This window comes from Panulirus ornatus, chromosome 20, assembly GCF_036320965.1.
Source record: "Panulirus ornatus isolate Po-2019 chromosome 20, ASM3632096v1, whole genome shotgun sequence".
In the NCBI taxonomy this organism is placed as follows: domain Eukaryota; kingdom Metazoa; phylum Arthropoda; class Malacostraca; order Decapoda; family Palinuridae; genus Panulirus; species Panulirus ornatus.
This window is the reverse complement of record NC_092243.1, coordinates 45,345,785-45,369,120: the sequence shown is the minus strand read 5'-3', so window position 1 is coordinate 45,369,120 and position 23,336 is coordinate 45,345,785. Positions and strand designations below refer to the sequence as shown.

Below are 23,336 nucleotides of genomic sequence, written 5' to 3'. Positions count from 1 at the left end.
CCAGGACTCTTGCATTTACCTCCCTTACAACCCCATCCATAAACAAATTAAACAACCATGGAGACATCACACACCCCTGCCGCAAACCTACATTCACTGAGAACCAATCACTTTCCTCTCTTCCTACACGTACACATGCCTTACATCCTCGATAAAAACTTTTCACTGCTTCTAACAACTTGCCTCCCACACCATATATTCTTAATACCTTCCACAGAGCATCTCTATCAACTCTATCATATGCCTTCTCCAGATCCATAAATGCTACATACAAATCCATTTGCTTTTCTAAGTATTTCTCACATACATTCTTCAAAGCAAACACCTGATCCACACATCCTCTACCACTTCTGAAACCGCACTGCTCTTCCCCAATCTGATGCTCTGTACATGCCTTCACCCTCTCAATCAATACCCTCCCATATAATTTACCAGGAATACTCAACAAACTTATACCTCTGTAATTTGAGCACTCACTCTTATCCCCTTTGCCTTTGTACAATGGCACTATGCACGCATTCCGCCAATCCTCAGGCACCTCACCATGAGTCATACATACATTAAATAACCTTACCAACCAGTCAACAATACAGTCACCCCCTTTCTTAATAAATTCCACTGCAATACCATCCAAACCGGCTGCCTTGCCGGCTTTCATCTTCCGCAAAGCTTTTACTACCTCTTCTCTGTTTACCAAATCATTTTCCCTAACCCTCTCACTTTGCACACCACCTCGACCAAAACACCCTATATCTGCCACTCTGTCATCAGACACATTCAACAAACCTTCAAAATACTCATTCCATCTCCTTCTCACATCACCGCTACTTGTTATCACCTCCCCATTTACGCCCTTCACTGAAGTTCCCATTTGCTCCCTTGTCTTACGCACCCTATTTACCTCCTTCCAGAACATCTTTTTATTTTCCCTAAAATTTACTGATAGTCTCTCACCCCAAATCTCATTTGCCCTTTTTTTCACCTCTTGCACCTTTCTCTTGACCTCCTGTCTCTTTCTTTTATACTTCTCCCACTCAATTGCATTTTTTCCCTGCAAAAATCGTCCAAATGCCTCTCTCTTCTCTTTCACTAATACTCTTACTTCTTCATCCCACCACTCACTACCCTTTCTAAACAGCCCACCTCCCACTCTTCTCATGCCACAAGCATCTTTTGCGCAATCCATCACTGATTCCCTAAATACATCCCATTCCTCCCCCACTCCCCTTACTTCCATTGTTCTCACCTTTTTCCATTCTGTACACAGTCTCTCCTGGTACTTCCCCACACAGGTCTCCTTCCCAAGCTCACTTACTCTCACCACCTTCTTCACCCCAACATTCACTCCTCTTTTCTGAAAACCCATACTAATCTTCACCTTATATATATATATATACATATATTTATTTTTTGCCACTGTCTCCCGCGTTTGCGAGGTAGCGCAAGGAAACAGACGAAAGAAATGGCCCAACCCACCCCCATACACATGTATATACATACGTCCACACACGCAAATATACATACCTACACAGCTTTCCATGGTTTACCCCAGACACTTCACATGCCCTGATTCAATTCACTGACAGCACATCAACCCCGGTATACCACATCGATCCAATTCACTCTATTCCTTGCCCTCCTTTCACCCTCCTGCATGTATAGACCCCGATCACACAAAATCTTTTTCACTCCATTTTTCCACCTCCAATTAGGTCTCCCACTTCTCCTCGTTCCCTCCACCTCCAACACATATATCCTCTTGGTCAATCTTTCCTCACTCATTCTCTCCATGTGCCCAAACCATTTCAAAACACCCTCTTCTGCTCTCTCAACCACGCTCTTTTTATTTCCACACATCTCTCTTACCCTTACGTTACTTACTCGATCAAACCACCTCACACCACACATTGTCCTCAAACATCTCATTTCCAGCACATCCATCCTCCTGTGCACAACTCTATCCATAGCCCACGCCTCGCAACCATACAACATTGTTGGATCCACTATTCCTTCAAACATACCCATTTTTGCTTTCCGAGATAATGTTCTCGACTTCCACACATTCTTCAAGGCTCCCAGGATTTTCGCCCCCTCCCCCACCCTATGATCTACTTCCGCTTCCATGGTTCTATCCGCTGCCAGATCCACTCCCAGATATCTAAAACACATCACTTCCTCCAGTTTTTCTCCATTCAAACTTACCTCCCAATTGACTTGACCCTCAACCCTACTGTACCTAATAACCTTGCTCTTATTCACTTTACTCTTAACTTTCTTCTTTCACACACTTTACCAAACTCAGTCACCAGCTTCTGCAGTTTCTCACATGAATCAGCCACCAGCGCAGTATCATCAGCGAAGAACAACTGACTCACTTCCCAAGCTCTCTCATCCCTAACAGACTTCATACTTGCCCCTCTTTCCAAAACTCTTGCATTCACCTCCCTAACAACCCCATCCATAAACAAATTAAACAACCATGGAGACATCACACACCCCTGCTGCAAACCTACATTCACTGAGAACCAATATATATATATATATATATATATATATATATATATATACATATTTTTTGTTTTTATTTTGCTTTGTCACTGTCTCCCGCATTTGCGAGGTAGCGCAAGGAAACAGACGAAAGAAATGGCCCAACCCACCCCCATACGCATGTATATACATACACGTCCACACACGCAAATATACATACCCATACATCTCGACGTATACATATGTATACACACACAGACACATACATATATATACACATGCACACAATTCACACTGTCTGCCTTTATTCATTCCCATCGCCACCTCGCCACACATGAAATAACATCCCCCTCCCCTCTCATGTGTGCGAGGTAGCGCTAGGAAAGGACAACAAAGGCCATATTCATTCACACTCAGTCTCTAGGTGTCATGTATTAATGCACCGAAACCACAGCTCCCTTTCGACATCCAGGCCCCACACAACTTTCCATGGTTTACCCCAGATGCTTCACATGCCCTAGTTCAATCCATTGACAGCAAGTCGACCATGGTATACCTCATCGTCCCAATTCGCTTTATTCCTTGCACACCTTTCACCCTCCTGCTTGTTCAGGCCCCGATCACTCAAAATCTTTTTCACTCCATCTTTCCACCCACAATTTGGTCTCCCACTTCTCCTCGTTCCCTCCACCTCCGACACATATATCCTCTTGGTCAATCTTTCCTCACTCATTCTCTCCATGTGACCAAACCATTTCAAAACACCCTCTTCTGCTCTCTCAACCACACTCTTTTTATTACCACACATCGCTCTTACCCTATTATTACTTACTCGATCAAACCACCTCACACCACATATTGTCCTCAAACATCTCATTTCCAGCACATCCATCCTCCTGCACACAACTCCATCCATAGCCCACGCCTCGCAACCATACAACATTGTTGGAACCACTATTCCTTCAAACATACCCATTTTTGCTTTCCGAGATAATGCTTTCAACTTCCAAACATTCTTCAACGCTCCCAGAATTTTCGCCCCCTCCCCCACCCTATGATATATTTACGCTTCCATGGTTCCATCCGTTGCCAAATCCACTCCCAGATATCTAAAACAATTCACTTCCTCCAGTTTTTCTCCATTCAAACTTACCTCCCAATTGACTTGACTCTCAAACCTACTGTACCTAATAACCTTGCTCTTATTCACATTTACTCTAAACTTTCTTCATTCACACACTTTACCAAACTCAGTCACCAGCTTCTGCAGTTTCTCACATAAATCAGCCACCAACACTGTATCATCAGCGAACAACAACTGACTCACTTCCCAAGCTCTCTCATCCACAACAGAGTGCATATTTGCCCCTCTTTCCAAAACTCTTCCATTCACTTCCCTAACAACCCCATCCATAAACAAATTAAACAACCATGGAGACATCACACACCCCTGCCGCAAACCTATATTCACTGAGAACCAATCACTTTCCTCTCTTCCTACACGTACACATGCTTTACATCCTCAATAAAAACTTTTCACTGCTTCTAACAACTTGCCTCCCACACCATATATTCTTAATACCTCCACAGAGCATCTCTATCAACTCTATCATATGCCTTCTCCAGATCCATAAATGCTACATACAAATCCAACTGCTTTTCTAAGTATTTTTCACATACATTCTTCAAAGCAAACACCTGATCCACATACCCTTTACCACTTCTGAAACCACACTGCTCTTCCCCAATCTGATGCTCTGTACATGCCTTCACCCTCTCAATCAATACCCTCCCATATAATTTACCAGGAATACTCAACAAACTTATACCTCTGTAATTTGAGGATTCACCTTTGTCCCCTTTGCCTTTGTACAATGGCACTATGCACACATTCTGCCAATCTTCAGGCACCTCACCATGAGTCAAACATACATTAAATAACCTTACCGACCAGTCAACAATACAGTCACCCCCTTTTTTAATCAATTCCACTGCAATACCATCCAAAACCACTGCCTTGCCGGCTTTCATCTTCCGCAAAGCTTTTACTACCTTTTCTCTGTTTACCAAATCATTTTCCCTAACCCTCTCACTTTGCACACCACCTCATCCAAAACACCCTATATCTGCCACTCTATCATCAAATACATTCAACAAACCTTCAAAATACTCATTCCATCTCCTTCTCACATCTCCACTACTTGTTATCACCTCCCCATTAGCCCCCTTCACTAAAGTTCCCATTTGTTTCCTTGTCTTACACACTTTATTTACCTCCTTCCAAAACATCTTTTTATTCTCCCTAAAATTCAATGATACTCTCTCACCCCAACTCTCATTTGCCCTCTTTTTCACCTCTTGCACCTTTCTCTTGATATCCTGCCTCTTTCTTTTATACATCTCCCACTCATTTGTATTATTTCCCTGCAAAAATCGTCCAAATGCTTCTCGCTTCTCTTTCACTAATAATCTTACTTCTTCATCCTACCACTCACTACCCTTTCTAATCAACTCACCTCCCACGCATCTCATGCCACAAGCATCTTTTGCGCAGGCCATCACTGCTTCCCTAAATACATCCCATTCCTCCCCCACTCCCCTTACTTCCTTTGTTCTCACCTTTTTCCATTATGTACTCAGTCTCTCCTGCTACTTCCTCACTCGAAGTCTCCTTCCCAAGCTCACTTTCTCTCACCACTCTCTTCACCCCAACATTGTCTCTTTTTTTCTGAAAACCTCTACAAATCTTCACCTTCGCCTCCACAAGATAATGATCACACATCCCTCCAGTTGCATCTCTCAGCATATTAACATTCAAAAGTCTCTCTTTTGCGCGCCTATCAATTAACACATAATCCAATAATGCTCTCTGGCCATCTCTCCTACTTACATACGTATATCTATGTATATCTCTCTTTTTAAACCAGGTATTCCCAATCACAGGTCCTTTTTCAGCACATAAATCTACAAGCTCTTCACCATTTCCATTTACAACACTGAACACCCCATGTATACTAATTATTCCCTTAACTGCCACATTACTCACCTTTGCATTCAAATCACCCATCACTATGACCCGGTCTCGTGCATTAAACCACTAACACAATCATTCAGCTGCTCCCAAAACACTTGCCTCTCATGATCTTTCTTCTCATGCCCAGGTGCATATGCACCAATAATCAGTCATCTCTCTCTATCAACTTTCAGTTTTACCCATATCAATCTAGAGTTTACTTTCTTACACACTATCACATACTCCCATCACTCCTGTTTCAGGAGTAGTGCCACTCCTTCCCTTGCTCTTGTCCTCTCACTAACCCCTGACTTTACTCCCAAGACATTCCCAAACCACTCTTCCCGTTTACCTTTGAGCTTCGTTTCACTCAGAGGCAAAACATCCAGGTTCCTTTACTCAAACATATTATCTATCTCTCCTTTTTTCTCATCTTGGTTACATCCAGACACATTTAAACACCCTAATCTGAGCCTTCGAGGAGGATGAGCACTCCCCGCGTGACTCCTTCTTGTTTCCCCTTTTAGAAAGTTAAAATACACGGAGGGGAGGATATATATATATATATATATATATATATAAAAAAATATATATATATTTTATTATTATTATTTTTTTTTTATTATACTTTGTCGCTGTCTCCCGCGTTTGTGAGGTAGCGCAAGGAAACAGACGAAAGAAATGGCCCAACCCCCCCCATACACATGTATATACATACGTCCACACACGCAAATATACACACCTACACAGCTTTCTATGGTTTACCCCAGACGCTTCACATGCCCTGATTCAATCCACCGACAGCACGTCAACCCCGGTATACCACATCGCTCCAATTCACTCTATTCCTTGCCCTCTTTTCATCCTTCTGCATGTTCAGGCCCCGAACACACAAAATCCCCTTCACTCCATCTTTCCACCTCCAATTCGGTCTCCCTCTTCTCCTCGTTCCCTCCACCTCCGACACATATATCCTCTTGGTCAATCTTTCCTCACTCATTCTCTCCATGTGCCCAAACCACTTCAAAACACCCTCTTCTGCTCTCTCAACCATGCTCTTTTTATTTCCACACATCTCTCTTACCCTTACGTTACTCACTCGATCAAACCACCTCACACCACACATTGTCCTCAAACATCTCATTTCCGGCACATCCATCCTCCTGCGCACAACTCTATCCATAGCCCACGCCTCGCAACCATACAACATTGTTGGAACCACTATTCCTTCAAACATACCCATTTTTGCTTTCCGAGATAATGTTCTCGCCTTCCACACATTCTTCAAGGCCCCCAGAATTTTCGCCCCCTCCCCCACCCTATGATCCACTTCCGCTTCCATGGTTCCATCCGCTGTCAGATCCACTCCCAGATATCTAAAACACTTCACTTCCTCCAGCTTTTCTCCATTCAAACTCACCTCCCAATTGACTTGACCCTCAACCCTACTGTACCTAATAACCTTGCTCTTATTCACATTTACTCTTAACTTTCTTCTTCCACACACTTTACCAAACTCAGTCACCAGCTTCTGCAGTTTCTCACATGAATCAGCCACCAGCGCTGTATCATCAGCGAACAACAACTGACTCACTTCCCAAGCTCTCTCATCCCCAACAGACTTCATACTTGCCCCTCTTTCCAAAACTCTTGCATTTACCTCCCTAACAACCCCATCCATAAACAAATTAAACAACCATGGAGACATCACACACCCCTGCCGCAAACCTACATTCACTGAGAACCAATCACTTTCCTCTCTTCCTACACGTACACATGCCTTACATCCTCGATAAAAACTTTTCACTGCTTCTAACAACTTTCCTCCCACACCATATATTCTTAATACCTTCCACAGAGCATCTCTATCAACTCTATCATATGCCTTCTCCAGATCCATAAATGCTACATACAAATCCATTTGCTTTTCTAAGTATTTCTCACATACATTCTTCAAAGCAAACACCTGATCCACACATCCTCTACCACTTCTGAAACCACACTGCTCTTCTCCAATCTGATGCTCTGTACATGCCTTCACCCTCTCAATCAATACCCTCCCATATAATTTACCAGGAATACTCAACAGACTTATACCTCTGTAATTTGAGCACTCACTCTTATCCCCTTTGCCTTTGTACAATGGCACTATGCACACATTCTGCCAATCCTCAGGCACCTCACCATGAGTCATACATACATGAAAATAACCTTACCAACCAGTCAACAATACAGTCACCCCCTTTTTTAATCAATTCCACTGCAATACCATCCAAACCTGCTGCCTTGCCGGCTTTCATCTTCCGCAAAGCTTTCACTACCTCTTCTCTGTTTACCAAATCATTTTCCCTAACCCTCTCACTTTGCACACCACCTCGACCAAAACACCCTATATCTGCCACTCTATCATCAAACACATTCAACAAACCTTCAAAATACTCACTCCATCTCCTTCTCACATCACCACTACTTGTTATCACCTCCCCATTTGCGCCCTTCACTGAAGTTCCCATTTGCTCCCTTGTCTTACGCACTTTATTTACCTCCTTCCAGAACATCTTTTTATTCTCCCTAAAATTTAATGATACTCTCTCACCCCAACTCTCATTTGCCCTCTTTTTCACCTCTTGCACCTTTCTCTTGACCTCCTGTCTCTTTTTTTATACATCTCCCACTCAATTGCATTTTTTCCCTGCAAAAATCGTCCAAATGCCTCTCTCTTCTCTTTCACTAATACTCTTACTTCTTCATCCCACCACTCACTACCCTTTCTGATTACCCACCTCCCACTCTTCTCATGCCACAAGCATCTTTTGCGCAATCCATCACTGATTCCCTAAATACATCCCATTCCTCCCCCACTCCCCTTACTTCCATTGTTCTCACCTTTTTCCATTCTGTACTCAGTCTCTCCTGGTACTTCCTCACACAGGTCTCCTTCCCAAGCTCACTTACTCTCACCACCCTCTTCACCCCAACATTCACTCTTCTTTTCTGAAAACCCATACAAATCTTCACCTTTGCCTCCACATGATAATGATCAGACATCCCTCCAGTTGCACCTCTCAGCACATTAACATCTAAAAGTCTCTCTTTCGCACGCCTGTCAATTAACATGTAATCCAATAACGCTCTCTGGCCATCTCTCCTACTTACATAAGTATACTTATGTATATCTCGCTTTTTAAACCAGGTATTCCCAATCATCAGTCCTTTTTCAGCACATAAATCTACAAGCTCTTCACCATTTCTATTTACAACACTGAACACCCCATGTATACCAATTATTCCCTCAACTGCCACATTACTCACCTTTGCATTCAAATCACCCATCACTATAACCCGGTCCCGTGCATCAAAACCACTAACACACTCATTCAGCTGCTCCCAAAACACTTGCCTCTCATGATCTTTCTTCTCATGCCCAGGTGCATATGCACCAATAATCACCCACCTCTCTCCATCAACTTTCAGTTTTACCCAAATCAATCGAGAATTTACTTTCTTACATTCTATCACATACTCCCACAACTCCTGTTTCAGGAGTATTGCTACTCCTTCCCTTGCTCTTGTCCTCTCACTATATATATATATATATATATATATATATATATATATATATATATATATATATATATATATACACACACACACACACACACACACATATATATATATATATATATATATATATATATATATATATATATATATATATATATATATATTTTCTTTCTTTTCTTTCAAACTATTCGCCATTTCCCGCGTTAGCGAGGTAGCGTTAGGAACAGACGACTGGGCCTTTTTTGGAATATCCTCACCTGGCCCCCTCTGTTCCTTCTTTTTTGGGAAAAAAAAAAAAAAAAAACATATATATATATATATATATATATATATATATATATATATATATATATATATATATATATGTTTTTGCTTTGTCGCTGTCTCCCGCGTTTGCGCGGTAGCGCAAGGAAACAGACGAAAGAAATGGCCCAACCCACCCCCATACACATGTATATACATACGTCCACACACGCAAATATACATACCTACACAGCTTTCCATGGTTTATCCCAGACGCTTCACATGCCCTGATTCAACCCACTGACAGCACGTCAACCCCGGTATACCACATCGATCCAATTCACTCTATTCCTTGCCCTCCTTTCACCCTCCTGCATGTTCAGGTCCCAATCACACAAAATCTTTTTCACTCCATCTTTCCACCTCCAATTTGGTCTCCCACTTCTCCTCGTTCCCTCCAACTCCGACACATATATCCTCTTGGTCAATCTTTCCTCACTCATTCTTTCCATGTGCCCAAACCATTTCAAAACACCCTCTTCTGCTCTCTCAACCACGCTCTTTTTATTACCACACATCTCTCTTACCCTTACGTTACTTACTCGATCAAACCACCTCACACCACACATTGTCCTCAAACATCTCATTTCCAGCACATCCATCCTCCTGCGCACAACTCTATCCATAGCCCACGCCTCGCAACCATACAACATTGTTGGAACCACTATTTCTTCTAACATACCCATTTTTGCTTTCCGAGATAATGTTCTCGACTTCCACACATTCTTCAAGGCTCCCACAATTTTCGCCCCCTCCCCCACCCTATGATCCACTTCCGCTTCCATGGTTCCATCCGCTGCCAGATCCACTCCCAGATATCTAAAACACTTCACTTCCTCCACTTTTTCTCCATTCAAACTCACCTCCCAATTGACTTGTCCCTCAACCCCACTGTACCCAACAACCCTGTTCCAATTCACATTTACTCTCAGCTTTCTTCCTTCACACACCCTACCAAACTCAGTCACCAGCTTACGCAGTTTCTCACATGAATCAGCCACCAGCGCTGTATCATCAGCGAACAGCAACTGACTCACTTCCCAAGCTCTCTCATCCACAACAGACTTTATACTTGCCCCTCTTTCCAAAACTCTTGCATTACCTCCCTAACAAACCCATCCATAAACAAATTAAACAACCATGGAGACATCACACACCCCTGCCGCAAACCTATATTCACTGAGAACCAATCACTTTCCTCTCTTCCTACACGTACACATGCCTTACATCCTCGATAAAAACTTTTCACTGCTTCTAACAACCTGCCTCCCACACCATATATTCTTAATACCTTCCACAGAGCATCTCTATCAACTCTATCATATGCCTTCTCCAGATCCATAAATGCTACATACAAATCCATTTGTTTTTCTAAGTATTTCTCGCATACATTCTTCAAAGCAAACACCTGATCCACACATCTTCTACCACTTCTGAAACCACACTGCTCTTCCCCAATCTGACTGATGCTCTGTACATGCCTTCACCCTCTCAATCAAAGCCCTCCCATATAATTTACCAGGAATACTCAACAAACTTATACCTCTGTAATTTGAGCACTCACTCTTATCCCCTTTGCCTTTGTACAATGGCACTATGCACGCATTCCGCCAATCCTCAGGCACCTCACCATGAGTCATACATACATTAAATAACCTTACCAACCAGTCAATAATACAGTCACCCCCTTTTTTAATAAATTCCACTGCAATACCATCCAAACCTGCTGCCTTGCCGGCTTTCATCTTCCGCAAAGCTTTTACTACCTCTTCTCTGTTTACCAAATCATTTTCCCTAACCCTCTCACTTTGCACACCACCTCGACCAAAACACCCTATATCTGCCACTCTATCATCAAACACATTCAACAAACCTTCAAAATACTCACTCCATCTCTTTCTCACATCACCACTACTTGTTATCACCTCCCTTTTTGCGCCCTTCACTGAAGTTCCCATTTGCTTCCTTGTCTTACGCACTTTATTTACCTCCTTCCAGAACATCTTTTTATTCTCCCTAAAATCTAATGATACTCTCTCACCCCAACTCTCATTTGCCCTCTTATTTCTTACATTCTTCATATGTATATATATGTATATGTGTGTATGTGTGTATATGTGCGTATGTATGTGTATATGTATATATATATATGCATATATATGTATATTATCCCTGGGGATAGGGGTGAAAGAATACTTCCCACGCATTCCTCGCGTGTCGTAGAAGGCGACTAGAGGGGACGGGAGCGGGGGGCCAGAAATCCTCCCCTCCTTGTATTTTTCTTTTTAACTTTCTAAAATGGGAAACAGAAGAAGGAGTCATCCGGGGAGTGCTCATCCTCCTCGAAGGCTCAGAGTGGGGTGTCTAAATGTGTGTGGATGTAACCAAGATGTGAAAAAAGGAGAGATAGGTAGTATGTTTGAGGAAAGGAACCTGGATGTTTTGGCTGAGTGAAACGAAGCTCAAGGGTAAAGGGGAAGAGTGGTTTGGGAATGTCTTGGGAGTAAAGTCAGGGGTTAGTGAGAGGACAAGAGCAAGGGAAGGAGTAGCAGTACTCCTGAAACAGGAGTTGTGGGAGTATGTGATAGAATGTAAGAAAGTAAATTCTCGATTAACATGGGTAAAACTGAAAGTTGATGGAGAGAAATGGGTGATTATTGGTGCATATGCACCTGGGCATGAGAAGAAAGATCATGAGAGGCAAGTGTTTTGGGAGCAGCTGAATGACTGTGTTAGTGGTTTTGATGCACGAGACTGGGTTATAGTGATGGGTGATTTGAATGCAAAGGTGAGTAATGTGGCAGTTGAGGGAATAATTGGTATACATGGGGTGTTCAGTGTTGTAAATGGAAATGGTGAAGAGCTTGTAGATTTATGTGCTGAAAAAGGACTGGGATTGGGAATACCTGGTTTAAAAAGCGAGATATACATAAGTATATGTATGTAAGTAGGAGAGATGGCCAGAGAGCGTTATTGGATTACGTGTTAATTGACAGGCACACAAAAGAGAGACTTTTGGATGTTAATGTGCTGAGAGGTGCAACTGGAGGGATGTCTGATCATTACCTTGTGGAGGCTAAGGTGAAGATTTGTATGGGTTTTCAGAAAAGAAGAGTGAATGTTGGGGTGAAGAGGGTGGTGAGAGTAAGTGAGCTTGGGAAGGAGACTTGTGTGAGGAAGTACCAGGAGAGACTGAGTACAGAATGGAAAAAGGTGAGAACAATGGAAGTAAGGGGAGTGGGGGAGGAATGGGATGTATTTAGGGAATCAGTGATGGATTGCACAAAAGATGCTTGTGGCATGAGAAGAGTGGGAGGTGGGTTGATTAGAAAGGGTAGTGAGTGGTGGGATGAAGAAGTAAGATTATTAGTGAAAGAGAAGAGAGAGGCATTTGGACGACTTTTGCAGGGAAAAAATGCAATTGAGTGGGAGATGTATAAAAGAAAGAGACAGGAGGTCAAGAGAAAGGTGCAAGAGGTGAAAAAGAGGGCAAATGAGAGTTGGGGTGAGAAAGTATCATTAAATTTTAGGGAGAATAAAAAGATGTTTTGGAAGGAGGTAAATAAAGTGCGTAAGACAATGGAGCAAATGGGAACTTCAGTGAAGGGCGCAAATGGGGAGGTGATAACAAGTAGTGGTGATGTGAGAAGGAGATGGAGTGAGTATTTTGAAGGTTTGTTGAATGTGTTTGAACATAGAGTGGCAGATATAGGGTGTTTTGGTCGAGATGGTGTGCAAAGTGAGAGGGTTAGGGAAAATGATTTGGTAAACAGAGAAGAGGTAGTAAAAGCTTTCCGGAAGATGAAAGCCAGCAAGGCAGCAGGTTTGGATGGTATTGCAGTGGAATTTATTAAAAAAGGGGGTGACTGTATTATTGACTGGTTGGTAAGGTTATTTAATGTATGTATGACTCATGGTGAGGTGCCTGAGGATTGGCGGAATGCGTGCATAGTGCCATTGTACAAAGGCAAAGGGGATAAGAGTGCTCAAATTACAGAGGTATAAGTTTGTTGAGTATTCCTGGTAAATTATATGGGAGGGTATTGATTGAGAGGGTGAAGGCATGTATAGAGCATCAGAATGGGGAAGAGCAGTGTGGTTTCAGAAGTGGTAGAGGATGTGTGGATCAGGTGTTTGCTTTGAAGAATGTATGTGAGAAATACTTAGAAAAGCAAATGGATTTGTATGTAGCATTCAGGGATCTGGAGAAGGCATATGATAGAGTTGATAGAGATGCTCTGTGGAAGGTATTAAGAATATATGGTGTGGGAGGCAAGCTGTTAGAAGCAGTGAAAAGTTTTTATCGAGGATGTAAGGCATGTGTACGTGTAGGAAGAGAGGAAAGTGATTGGTTCTCAGTGAATGTAGGTTTGCGGCAGGGGTGTGTGATGTCTCCATGGTTGTTTAATTTGTTTATGGATGGGGTTGTTAGGGAGGTGAATGCAAGAGTTTTGGAAAGAGGGGCAAGTATGAAGTCTGTTGGGGATGAGAGAGCTTGGGAAGTGAGTCAGTTGTTGTTAGCTAATGATACTGCGCTGGTGGCTGATTCATGTGAGAAACTGCAGAAGCTGGTGACTGAGTTTGGTAAAGTGTGTGAAAGAAGAAAGTTGAGAGTAAATGTGAATAAGAGCAAGGTAATTAGGAACAGTAGGGTTGAGGGTCAAGTCAATTGGGAGGTAAGTTTTAATGGAGAAAAACTGGAGGAAGTAAAGTGTTTTAGATATCTGGGAGTGGATCTGGCAGCGGATGGAACCATGGAAGCGGAAGTGGATCATACGGTGGGGGAGGGGGCAAAAAATTGTGGGAGCCTTGAAGAATGTGTGGAAGTCGAGAACATTATCTCGGAAAGCAAAAATGGGCATGTTTGAAGGAAAGGATCACAATTTTGCACATGATCAAGATATTCCAAAATACTGTTAAAAGATGGACCCCTATGAGTGCAACCCTCCCACCATGATGCATACACAAACACACTACTACCAAAATATGACACACAAGTAACCATAAATAATCACACAAACTGGAAGTAGCCAAAATACAGAATAAGGGGTTCTTTTGTTGTTTTATGTCCCACCATGAGGAAATATAAAAACCATTAATTTGCAAAACTTTGTATGCACTGATACTTGTCTCTGTCTACAACACATATTTGAAATCTGAACTTCTTATCCTCATGCACTCCCAAGTTGTAACACTTGTAAATAAATATTTTTTCTAATCTGAAAATTTATGGAAGCAAGTGCTCCAAAATTTAACCAGTTTGTCACTTGCACACTTGTTCTTGAATTGCTTGCATTATCATTTTAACTATAATTAGTAAAAAAAAAAAAACAGATTGGCATACAGCAAACATAAAAACGTAGGTGATAACATGATGTGCTGCATACAATACTCAGTGGTGGGACATAAAAACAAAAAACATCTCCCTAAAATAAAACAAAATCAAATTCTTTCAGGCAATGTTGATCACTAAAAAAAATAGGCTTAGCCTAATTCAATCATACGTTAATGAGCCTTCACCATGGAATTGCCTTCTCTTAAAGGTATAACATACAATGAACAAAAAGCAGTGGCCACCAAAGAAGTGATGTCATCTTAGAAACATACATAAATCAAATTCACTGATATCTACATCAATTCCCAAAATACATGTTACTACCTGAATGTGCACAATCAGAAAAGAAAGAAAGGAAAATATTAGCATAAGTTTTTGTAAGATGAATCTGTTAACATTAGGTAGTGATACAAATTTATTGAATCTTAAACAATATCTTCACTACTAGTGATGGCCAATACTTTTGTAAAAGAATGTAAATAACACTCACCATCTGGTGGGCTTGCTGACTGCCAGGTGGACCAGAAGATGATGGGTGAACCTCCTGACTTCCATCTTCACTATAACCTTCCAACATGGAAAAGCCTCCACCCATTTCACTGGTACCAAGCCACTGTAGAAAAGCAAAAATGAAAAATTTTACACAGAAGCCTAATTTTTAAAGAGCAAAAATGCCAGTTAATAAAATATATGAGAAATATAGAGCATCTAAACAGGTACTCTGTTGACAATAATTCTTTCCATGCCACCCTCTCCAGCCCTTTTTAGTCACCTTCTACAACAAGAAGAGAATATGCAAGCAGAATTCTTTCTCCCCTATCCCTCCCCCGTATTGGCAATAAATAGGAAACCAGGTGAGGAATGGCCCAACCCACCCACATACACATATATTTACATAAACACCCACACACGCACATATGCATACATTAACATTTCAATGTATACATACATGGACATATACACATGTACATATTCATACTTAATGCCTTCATCCATTCCCGTGGCCACCCCACCAAACATGAAAAAGCATCCCCCCCACTCTCAGTGAGGTAGCACCAGGAAAAGACAAAAATGGCCACATTTGACACACTCACCCTCTACCTATCATGTGTAATGCACCGAAACCAAAGCTCCCTTTCTATATCCAGGCTCCACAAACCTTTCCATGGTTTACATCAGACGCTTCACATGCCCTGGATCAATCCATTGACAGGACGTCGATCCCGGTATACCATCATTCCTATTCACTCTATTCCTTGCACGCCTTTCACCCTCCTGTACGTTCAGGCCCTGATTGCTCAAAATCTTTTTCACTCCATCCTTCCACCTCCAATTTGGTCTCCCGCTTCTCCTTCCCTCCACCTCTGACACGTATATCCTCTTTGTCAATCTTTCCTCACTCATTCCCTCCATATGTCCTACTATTTCAACACACCCTCTTCTGCTCTCTCAACCAAACTCTTTTTATTACCACACATCTCTCTTACCCTTTCATTACATACTAGAACAAACCACCTCAAATCAATTATTGTCCTCAACATTTCATTTCCAACACATCCGCCCTCCTCTGTACAACCCTATCTATGGCCCATGCCTCACAACCATCTAACATTGTTGGAACCACTATTCCTTCAAACATACCAAATTTCGCTCTCCAAGATAATGTTTTCTCCTTCCACACATTCTTCATTGCTCCCAGAACCTTTGCCCCCTCCCCCACCATGTGACTCACTTCTGCTTTCAAGGTTCCATTTGCTGCTAAGTCCACTCACAAATATCTAAAACACTTCATTTCCTCCAGTTTTGTCCATTCAAACTTACCTCGCAATTAACTTGTCCCTCAACAATACTGAACCTAATAACCTTGCTCTTATTCACATTCACTCTCAACTTTCTTCTTTCACACACTTTACCAAACTCAGTCACCAACTTCTGCAGTTTCTCACGTGAATCTGCCACACGCGATGTATCCTCAGCGAACAACAACTGATTCACTTCCCAGGCCCTCTCATACATAACAGACTACATACTCGCCCCTCTCTCCAAAACTCTTACATTCACCTCCCTAATCACCCCATCCATAAACATTTAAAAACCATGGGAACATCCCAAAACCCTGCTGCAAACCAATATTCACTGAGAACCAATCACTTTCCTCTCTTTCTACTGCTTCTAGCAACTTACCTCCCACACCATATACTTTTAAAACCTTTCACAGAGCATCTCTATCAAACCCATCATATGCCTTGCCCAGATCCATAAAAGATACATACGAATCCACCTGCTTTTCAAAGTACGTCTCACATGCATTCTTAAAAGCAAACACCTGATCCACACATCCTCTACCACTTCTGAAACCACACTGCTCTTCCCCAACCTGATGCTCTGTACATGCCTTTACCCTTTCAATCAATACCCTCCCATATAATTTCCCAAGAATACTCAACAAACTTATGCCTCTGTAGTTAGAACACTCACCTTTATCCCCTTTGCCTTTGTTCAATTGCACTATGCATACATTCTGCCAATCCTCAGGCACCTCACCATGATCCATACAAACACTGAATATCCTCACCAACCAATCAACAATACAGTCACCCCCCTTTCAATAAATTCCAATACAATACCATCCAAACCCGCTGCCTTGCCAGCTTTCATCTTCCGCAAAGCTTTCACTACCTTTTCTCTCTCTACCAAACCATTCTCCCTGACCCCTCTCACTTTGCACACCATCCAGACCAAAACAGCCTATATCTGCCACTCGACAATCAAATACATTCAACAAACCTTCAAAATACTCACTCCATCTCTTTCTTACTTCATCACTACCTGTTATTACCTCCTTACTTGCCCCTTCACTGATTTTCTCATTCGTTCTCTCGTCTTATGCACATTATTTACCTCCTTCCCAAACATTTTTTCATTATCCCTAAAATTTACTAATACTCTTTCACCCCAATTCTCATTTACCCTCTTTTTCACCTCTTGCGCCTTTCTTTTGACCTCCTGCTGCTTTCTTTTATACATCTCCCAGTCATTTGCACTACCTCCCTCCAAGTATCATCCAAATGCCTCTCTTTTCTCTTTCATTAACAACCTTACCTCTTTATCCCAACACTCACAACCCTTTCTAATCTGCCCACCTTTCTCATGCCACATACATCTCTTGTGCTTCCCTAAATACATCCTTTTCATCACCCACTCCCTTCACATCATTTGCTATCACATTTTGCCATTCTACACTCAATCTCTCTGGGTATTTCCTCACAAAACTCTCCTTTTTAAGCTCACTTACTCTCACCACTCTCTTCTCCCTAACACTCACTATTCTTTTCTGGAAACCTCTACATAACTTTACCTTCGCCTACAAAAGAAAGTGATCAGACACCCCTCCAGCTGCCCTTCTCAGCACATTAACATCCAAAAGTCTAACTTTTATATGCCTATCGATTAACACATAATCCAATAATGCCCTTAGACCATCACTCCCACTCACATGGTTTGGTCTCCATGTGACCAAACCATTTCAAAACACCCTCTTCTGCTCTCTCAACCACACTCTTTTTATTACCACACATCTCTTTTACCCTTTTATTACTTACTCGATCAAACCACCTCACACCACACATTGTCCTCAAACATCTCATTTCCAGCACATCCACCCTACTCTGAACAACTCTATCTATAGCCCACGCTTCGCAACCATATAACATTGTTGGAACCATTATTCCTTCAAACATACACATTTTTGCTTTCCAAGATAATGTTCTAAACTTCCACACATTTTTCGACACTCCTAGAATTTTAGCTCCCTCCCCTACCCTATGATTCACTTCCGCTTCCATGGTTCCATCCGCTGCCAAATCCACTCCCAGATATCTAAAACACTTCACTTCCTCCAGTTTTTCTCCATTCAATCTTACCTCCCAATTGACTTATCCCTCAACCCTACTGTACCTAATAACCTGGCTCTTATTCACATTTATTCTCAGCTTTCTTCTTTCACACACTTTACCAAACTCAGTCACCAGCTTCTGCAGTTTCTCACACGAATCAGCCACCAGCGCTGTATCATCAGCGAACAAAAACTGACTCACTTCCCAAGCTCTATCAACCAGAATAGACTACATACTTGCCCCTCTCCAAAACTCTTGCAATCACCTTCCTAACAACCCCAACCATAAATAAATTAAACAACCATGAAGACATCGCGCGCCAATTCCACAAACCAATATTCACTGAGAACCAATCAATTTCTTCTCTTTCTACACGTGCAAATGCCTTACACCCTCGATAAAAAATTTTCACTGCTTCCAACAACTTGCCTCCCACACCATATATTCTTAATACCTTCCACAAAGCATCTCTATCAACTCTATCATATGCCTTCTCCAGATCCATAGAGGCAACATAAAAATCTATTTCCTTTTCTAAGTATTTCTCACATACATTCTTCAAAGCAAACACCTGATCCACACATCCTCTACCACTTCTGAAACCACACTGCTCTTCCCCAATCTGATGCTCTATACATGCCTTCACCCTCTCAATCAATACCCTTCCATATACTTTCCCAGGAATACTCAACAAACTTATACCTTTGTAATTTGAGCACTCACTTTCATGACCTTTGCCTTTGTACAATGGCACTATGCAAGCATTCCGCCTATCCTCAGGCACCTCACCATGAGTCATACATACATTAAATAACCTTACCAACCAGTCAACAATACAGTCATCCTCTTTATCAATAAACTCCACTGCAATATCATCCAAACCCGATGCCTTGCCAGCTTTCATCTTCCACAATGCTTTTACTATCTCTTCTCTGTTTACCAAATCATTTTCCCTAACCCTCTCACTTTGCACACCACCTTGACCAAAACACCCTAAATCTGCCACTCTATCATCAAACACATTCAACAAATCTTCAAAATACTCACTCCATCTCCTCACATCACCACTACTTGTTATCACCTCCCCATTAGCCACCTTCACTGATGTTACCATTTGTTCCCTTATCTTACGCACTTTATTTACCTCCTTCCAAAACATCTTTTTATTCTCCGTAAAATTTAATGATGCTCTCTCACCCCAACTCTCATTTGCTCTCTTTTTCAACTCTTGCATCTTTCTCTTGACCTCTTCCCTCTTTCTTTTATACATCTCCCAGTCATTTGCATTATTTCCCGCAAAAATCATCCAAATGCCTCTCTCTTCTCTTTCACTAATAATCTTACTTCATCCTAGCACTAACTACCCTTTCTAATCTACCCACCTCCCATGCTTCTCATGCCAAAACATCTTTTGCATCAAGCATCAATGCTTCCCTAAATACATACCATTGAATGTGTTGGATGATAGAGTGGCAGAAATAGCGTGTTTTGGTTGAGGTGGTGTGCAAATTGAGAGGGTTAGAGAAAATGATTTCGTAAACAGAAAAGAGGTAGTAAAAGCATTGTGGAAGATGAAAGCCGGCAAGGCAGCGGGTTTGGGTGGTATCGCAGTGGAATTTATCAAAAAAGGGGGTGACTGTATTGTTGACTGGTTGGTAAGGTTATCTAATGTATGTATGACTCATGGTGAGGTGCCTGAGGATTGGAGGAATGCTTGCATAGTGCCATTGTACAAAGGCAAAGGGGATAAAAGTGAGTGCTCAAATTACAGAGAAATAAGTTTGTTGAGTTTTCCTAGGAAATTATATGGGAGGGTATTGATTGAGAGGGTGAAGGCATGTACAGAGCATCGGATTGGGGAAGAGCAGTGTGGTTTCAGAAGTGGTAGAGGATGTGTGGATCAGGTGTTTACTTTGAAGAATGTGTGTGAAAAATACCTGGAAAAGCAAATGGGTTTATATGTAGCATTTATTGATCTGGAGAAGGCATATGATAAGACTTGAGAGAGATGCTATATAGAAGGTATTAAGAATATATGGTGTGGGAGGCAAATTATTTGAAGCAGTGAAAAGTTTTTATCAAGGATGTAAGGCATGGGTATATGTAGGATGAGAGAAAAGTGACTGGTTCTCAGTGAATGCTGGTTTGCGGCAGGGGTGCGTGGTCTCCATGGTTGTTTAATTTGTTTATAGATAGGGTTGTCAGGGAGGTGAACATATGAGTTCTGTAAAGAGGGGCAAGTATACAGTCTGTTGTGGATGAGAGAGCTTCGGAAGTGAGTAAGTTGTTGTTCGCTGATGATACAGCGCTGGTGGCTGATTCTGGTGAGAAACTGCAGAAGCTGGTGACTGAGTTTGGTAAAGTGTGTGAAAGAAGATAGGTGAGAATAAATGTGTATAAGAGCAAGGTTATTAGGTGCAGTAGGGTTGAGGGACAAGTCAATTAGGAGGTAAGTTTGAATGGAGGAAAAACTGGAGGAACTGAAGTGTTTTAAATATCTGGGAGTGGATTTGGCAGCGTATGGAACCATGGAAGCGGAAGTGAATCATAGGGTGGGGGAGGGGGCGAAAGTTCTGAGAGCATTGAAGAAAGTGTGGAAGTCGAGAACATTATCTCGGAAAGCAGGAATGGGTATGTTTGAAGGAATAGTGGTTCCAACATTGTTATAGGGTTGCGAGGCGTGGGCTTTGGATAGAGTTGTGTGGAGGAGAGTGGAGGTGCTGGAAATGAGATATTTGAGGTGGTTTGGTCAAATAAGTAATAATAAGGTAAGAGAGATGTGTGGTAATAAAAAGAGTGTGGTTGAGAGAACAGAAGAGGGTGTTTTGAAATGGTTTGGTCACATGGAAGGAATGAGTGAGGAAAGATAGACAAACAGGATCTATGTGTCAGAGGTGGAGGGAACGAGGAGAAGTGGGAGACCAAACTGGAGGTGGAAAGATGGAGTGAAAAAGATTTCGAGTGATCGGGGTCTGAACATGCAGGAGGGTGGAAGGCGTGCAAGGAATAGAGTGAATTGGAACGATGTGGTATACCGGGGTCGACGTGTTGTCAATAGATTGAACCAGGGCATGTGAAGTGTCTGGGGTAAACCATAGAAAGTTCTGTGGGGCCTGGATGTGGAAATGGAGCTGTGGTTTCAGTGCATCATACATGACAGCTAGAGACTGAGTGTGAACGAATGGGGCCTTTGTTGTGTTTTCCTAGCACTACCTCGCACACATGACGGGGAAAAGGGTTGTTATTCCATGTGTGGCAGGGTGGCGATGGGAATAAATAAAGACAGACAGTATGAATTATGTACATGTGTATATATATATATGTCTGTGTGTGTATATATATGTGTACATTGAGATGTGTAGGTGTGTATAGTTGCGTGTGTGGATGTGTATGTATATACATGTGTATGTGGGTGGGTTGGGCCCATTCTTTCATCTGTTTCCTTGCACTACCTTGCTAATGCGGGAGACAGCGACACAGCAAAATAATAAAAAAAATAATAAATATATATATATTTTTTTTTTTTATACTTTGTCGCTGTCTCCCGCGTTTGCGAGGTAGCGCAAGGAAACAGACGAAAGAAATGGCCCAACCCACCCCCATACACATGTATATACATACGTCCACACACACAAATATACATACCTACACAGCTTTCCATGGTTTACCCCAGACGCTTCACATGCCTTGATTCAATCCACTGACAGCACGTCAACCCCGGTATACCACATCGCTCCAATTCACTCTATTCCTTGCCCTCCTTTCACCCTCCTGCATGTTCAGGCCCCGATCACACAAAATCTTTTTCACTCCATCTTTCCACCTCCAATTTGGTCTCCCTCTTCTCCTCGTTCCCTCCACCTCCGACACATATATCCTCTTGGTCAATCTTTCCTCACTCATTCTCTCCATGTGCCCAAACCACTTCAAAAGACCCTCTTCTGCTCTCTCAACCACGCTCTTTTTATTTCCACACATCTCTCTTACCCTTACGTTACTCACTCGATCAAACCACCTCACACCACACATTGTCCTCAAACATCTCATTTCCAGCACATCCATCCTCCTGCGCACAACTCTATCCATAGCCCACACCTCGCAACCATACAACATTATTGGAACCACTATTCCTTCAAACATACCCATTTTTGCTTTCCGAGATAATGTTCTCGACTTCCACACATTCTTCAAGGCCCCCAGAATTTTCGCCCCCTCCCCCACCCTATGATCCACTTCCGCTTCCATGGTTCCATCCGCTGCCAGATCCACTCCCAGATATCTAAAACACTTCACTTCCTCCAGTTTTTCTCCATTCAAACTCACCTCCCAATTGACTTGACCCTCAACCCTACTGTACCTAATAACCCTGCTCTTATTCACATTTACTCTTAACTTTCTTCTTCCACACACTTTACCAAACTCAGTCACCAGCTTCTGCAGCTTCTCACATGAATCAGCCACCAGCGCTGTATCATCAGCGAACAACAACTGACTCACTTCCCAAGCTCTCTCATCCCCAACAGACTTCATACTTGCCCCTCTTTCCAAAACTCTTGCATTTACCTCCCTAACAACCCCATCCATAAACAAATTAAACAACCATGGAGACATCACACACCCCTGCCGCAAACCTACATTCACTGAGAACCAATCACTTTCCTCTCTTCCTACACGTACACATGCCTTACATCCTCGATAAAAACTTTTCACTGCTTCTAACAACTTTCCTCCCACACCA

General features: G+C 42.1%; 1 protein-coding gene across 26 annotated transcripts in view; it reads right to left on the bottom strand.

Moving 5' to 3' along the window:
* The window catches only part of LOC139755976 (uncharacterized), a 734,338-nt gene that overhangs the window by 582,059 nt on the left and 128,943 nt on the right, over positions 1 to 23,336 (bottom strand). For all 26 annotated transcript variants that reach the window (XR_011714230.1, XR_011714231.1, XM_071674831.1 and 23 more), the window contains exon 5: positions 15,193 to 15,315. Coding sequence is in view for 24 of the 26 variants with exons in the window: in XM_071674831.1 (XP_071530932.1) it covers positions 15,193 to 15,315 (123 nt within the window). In the remaining 2 variants the exon portion in view is untranslated. The remainder of the gene's footprint in view (positions 1 to 15,192; positions 15,316 to 23,336) is intronic.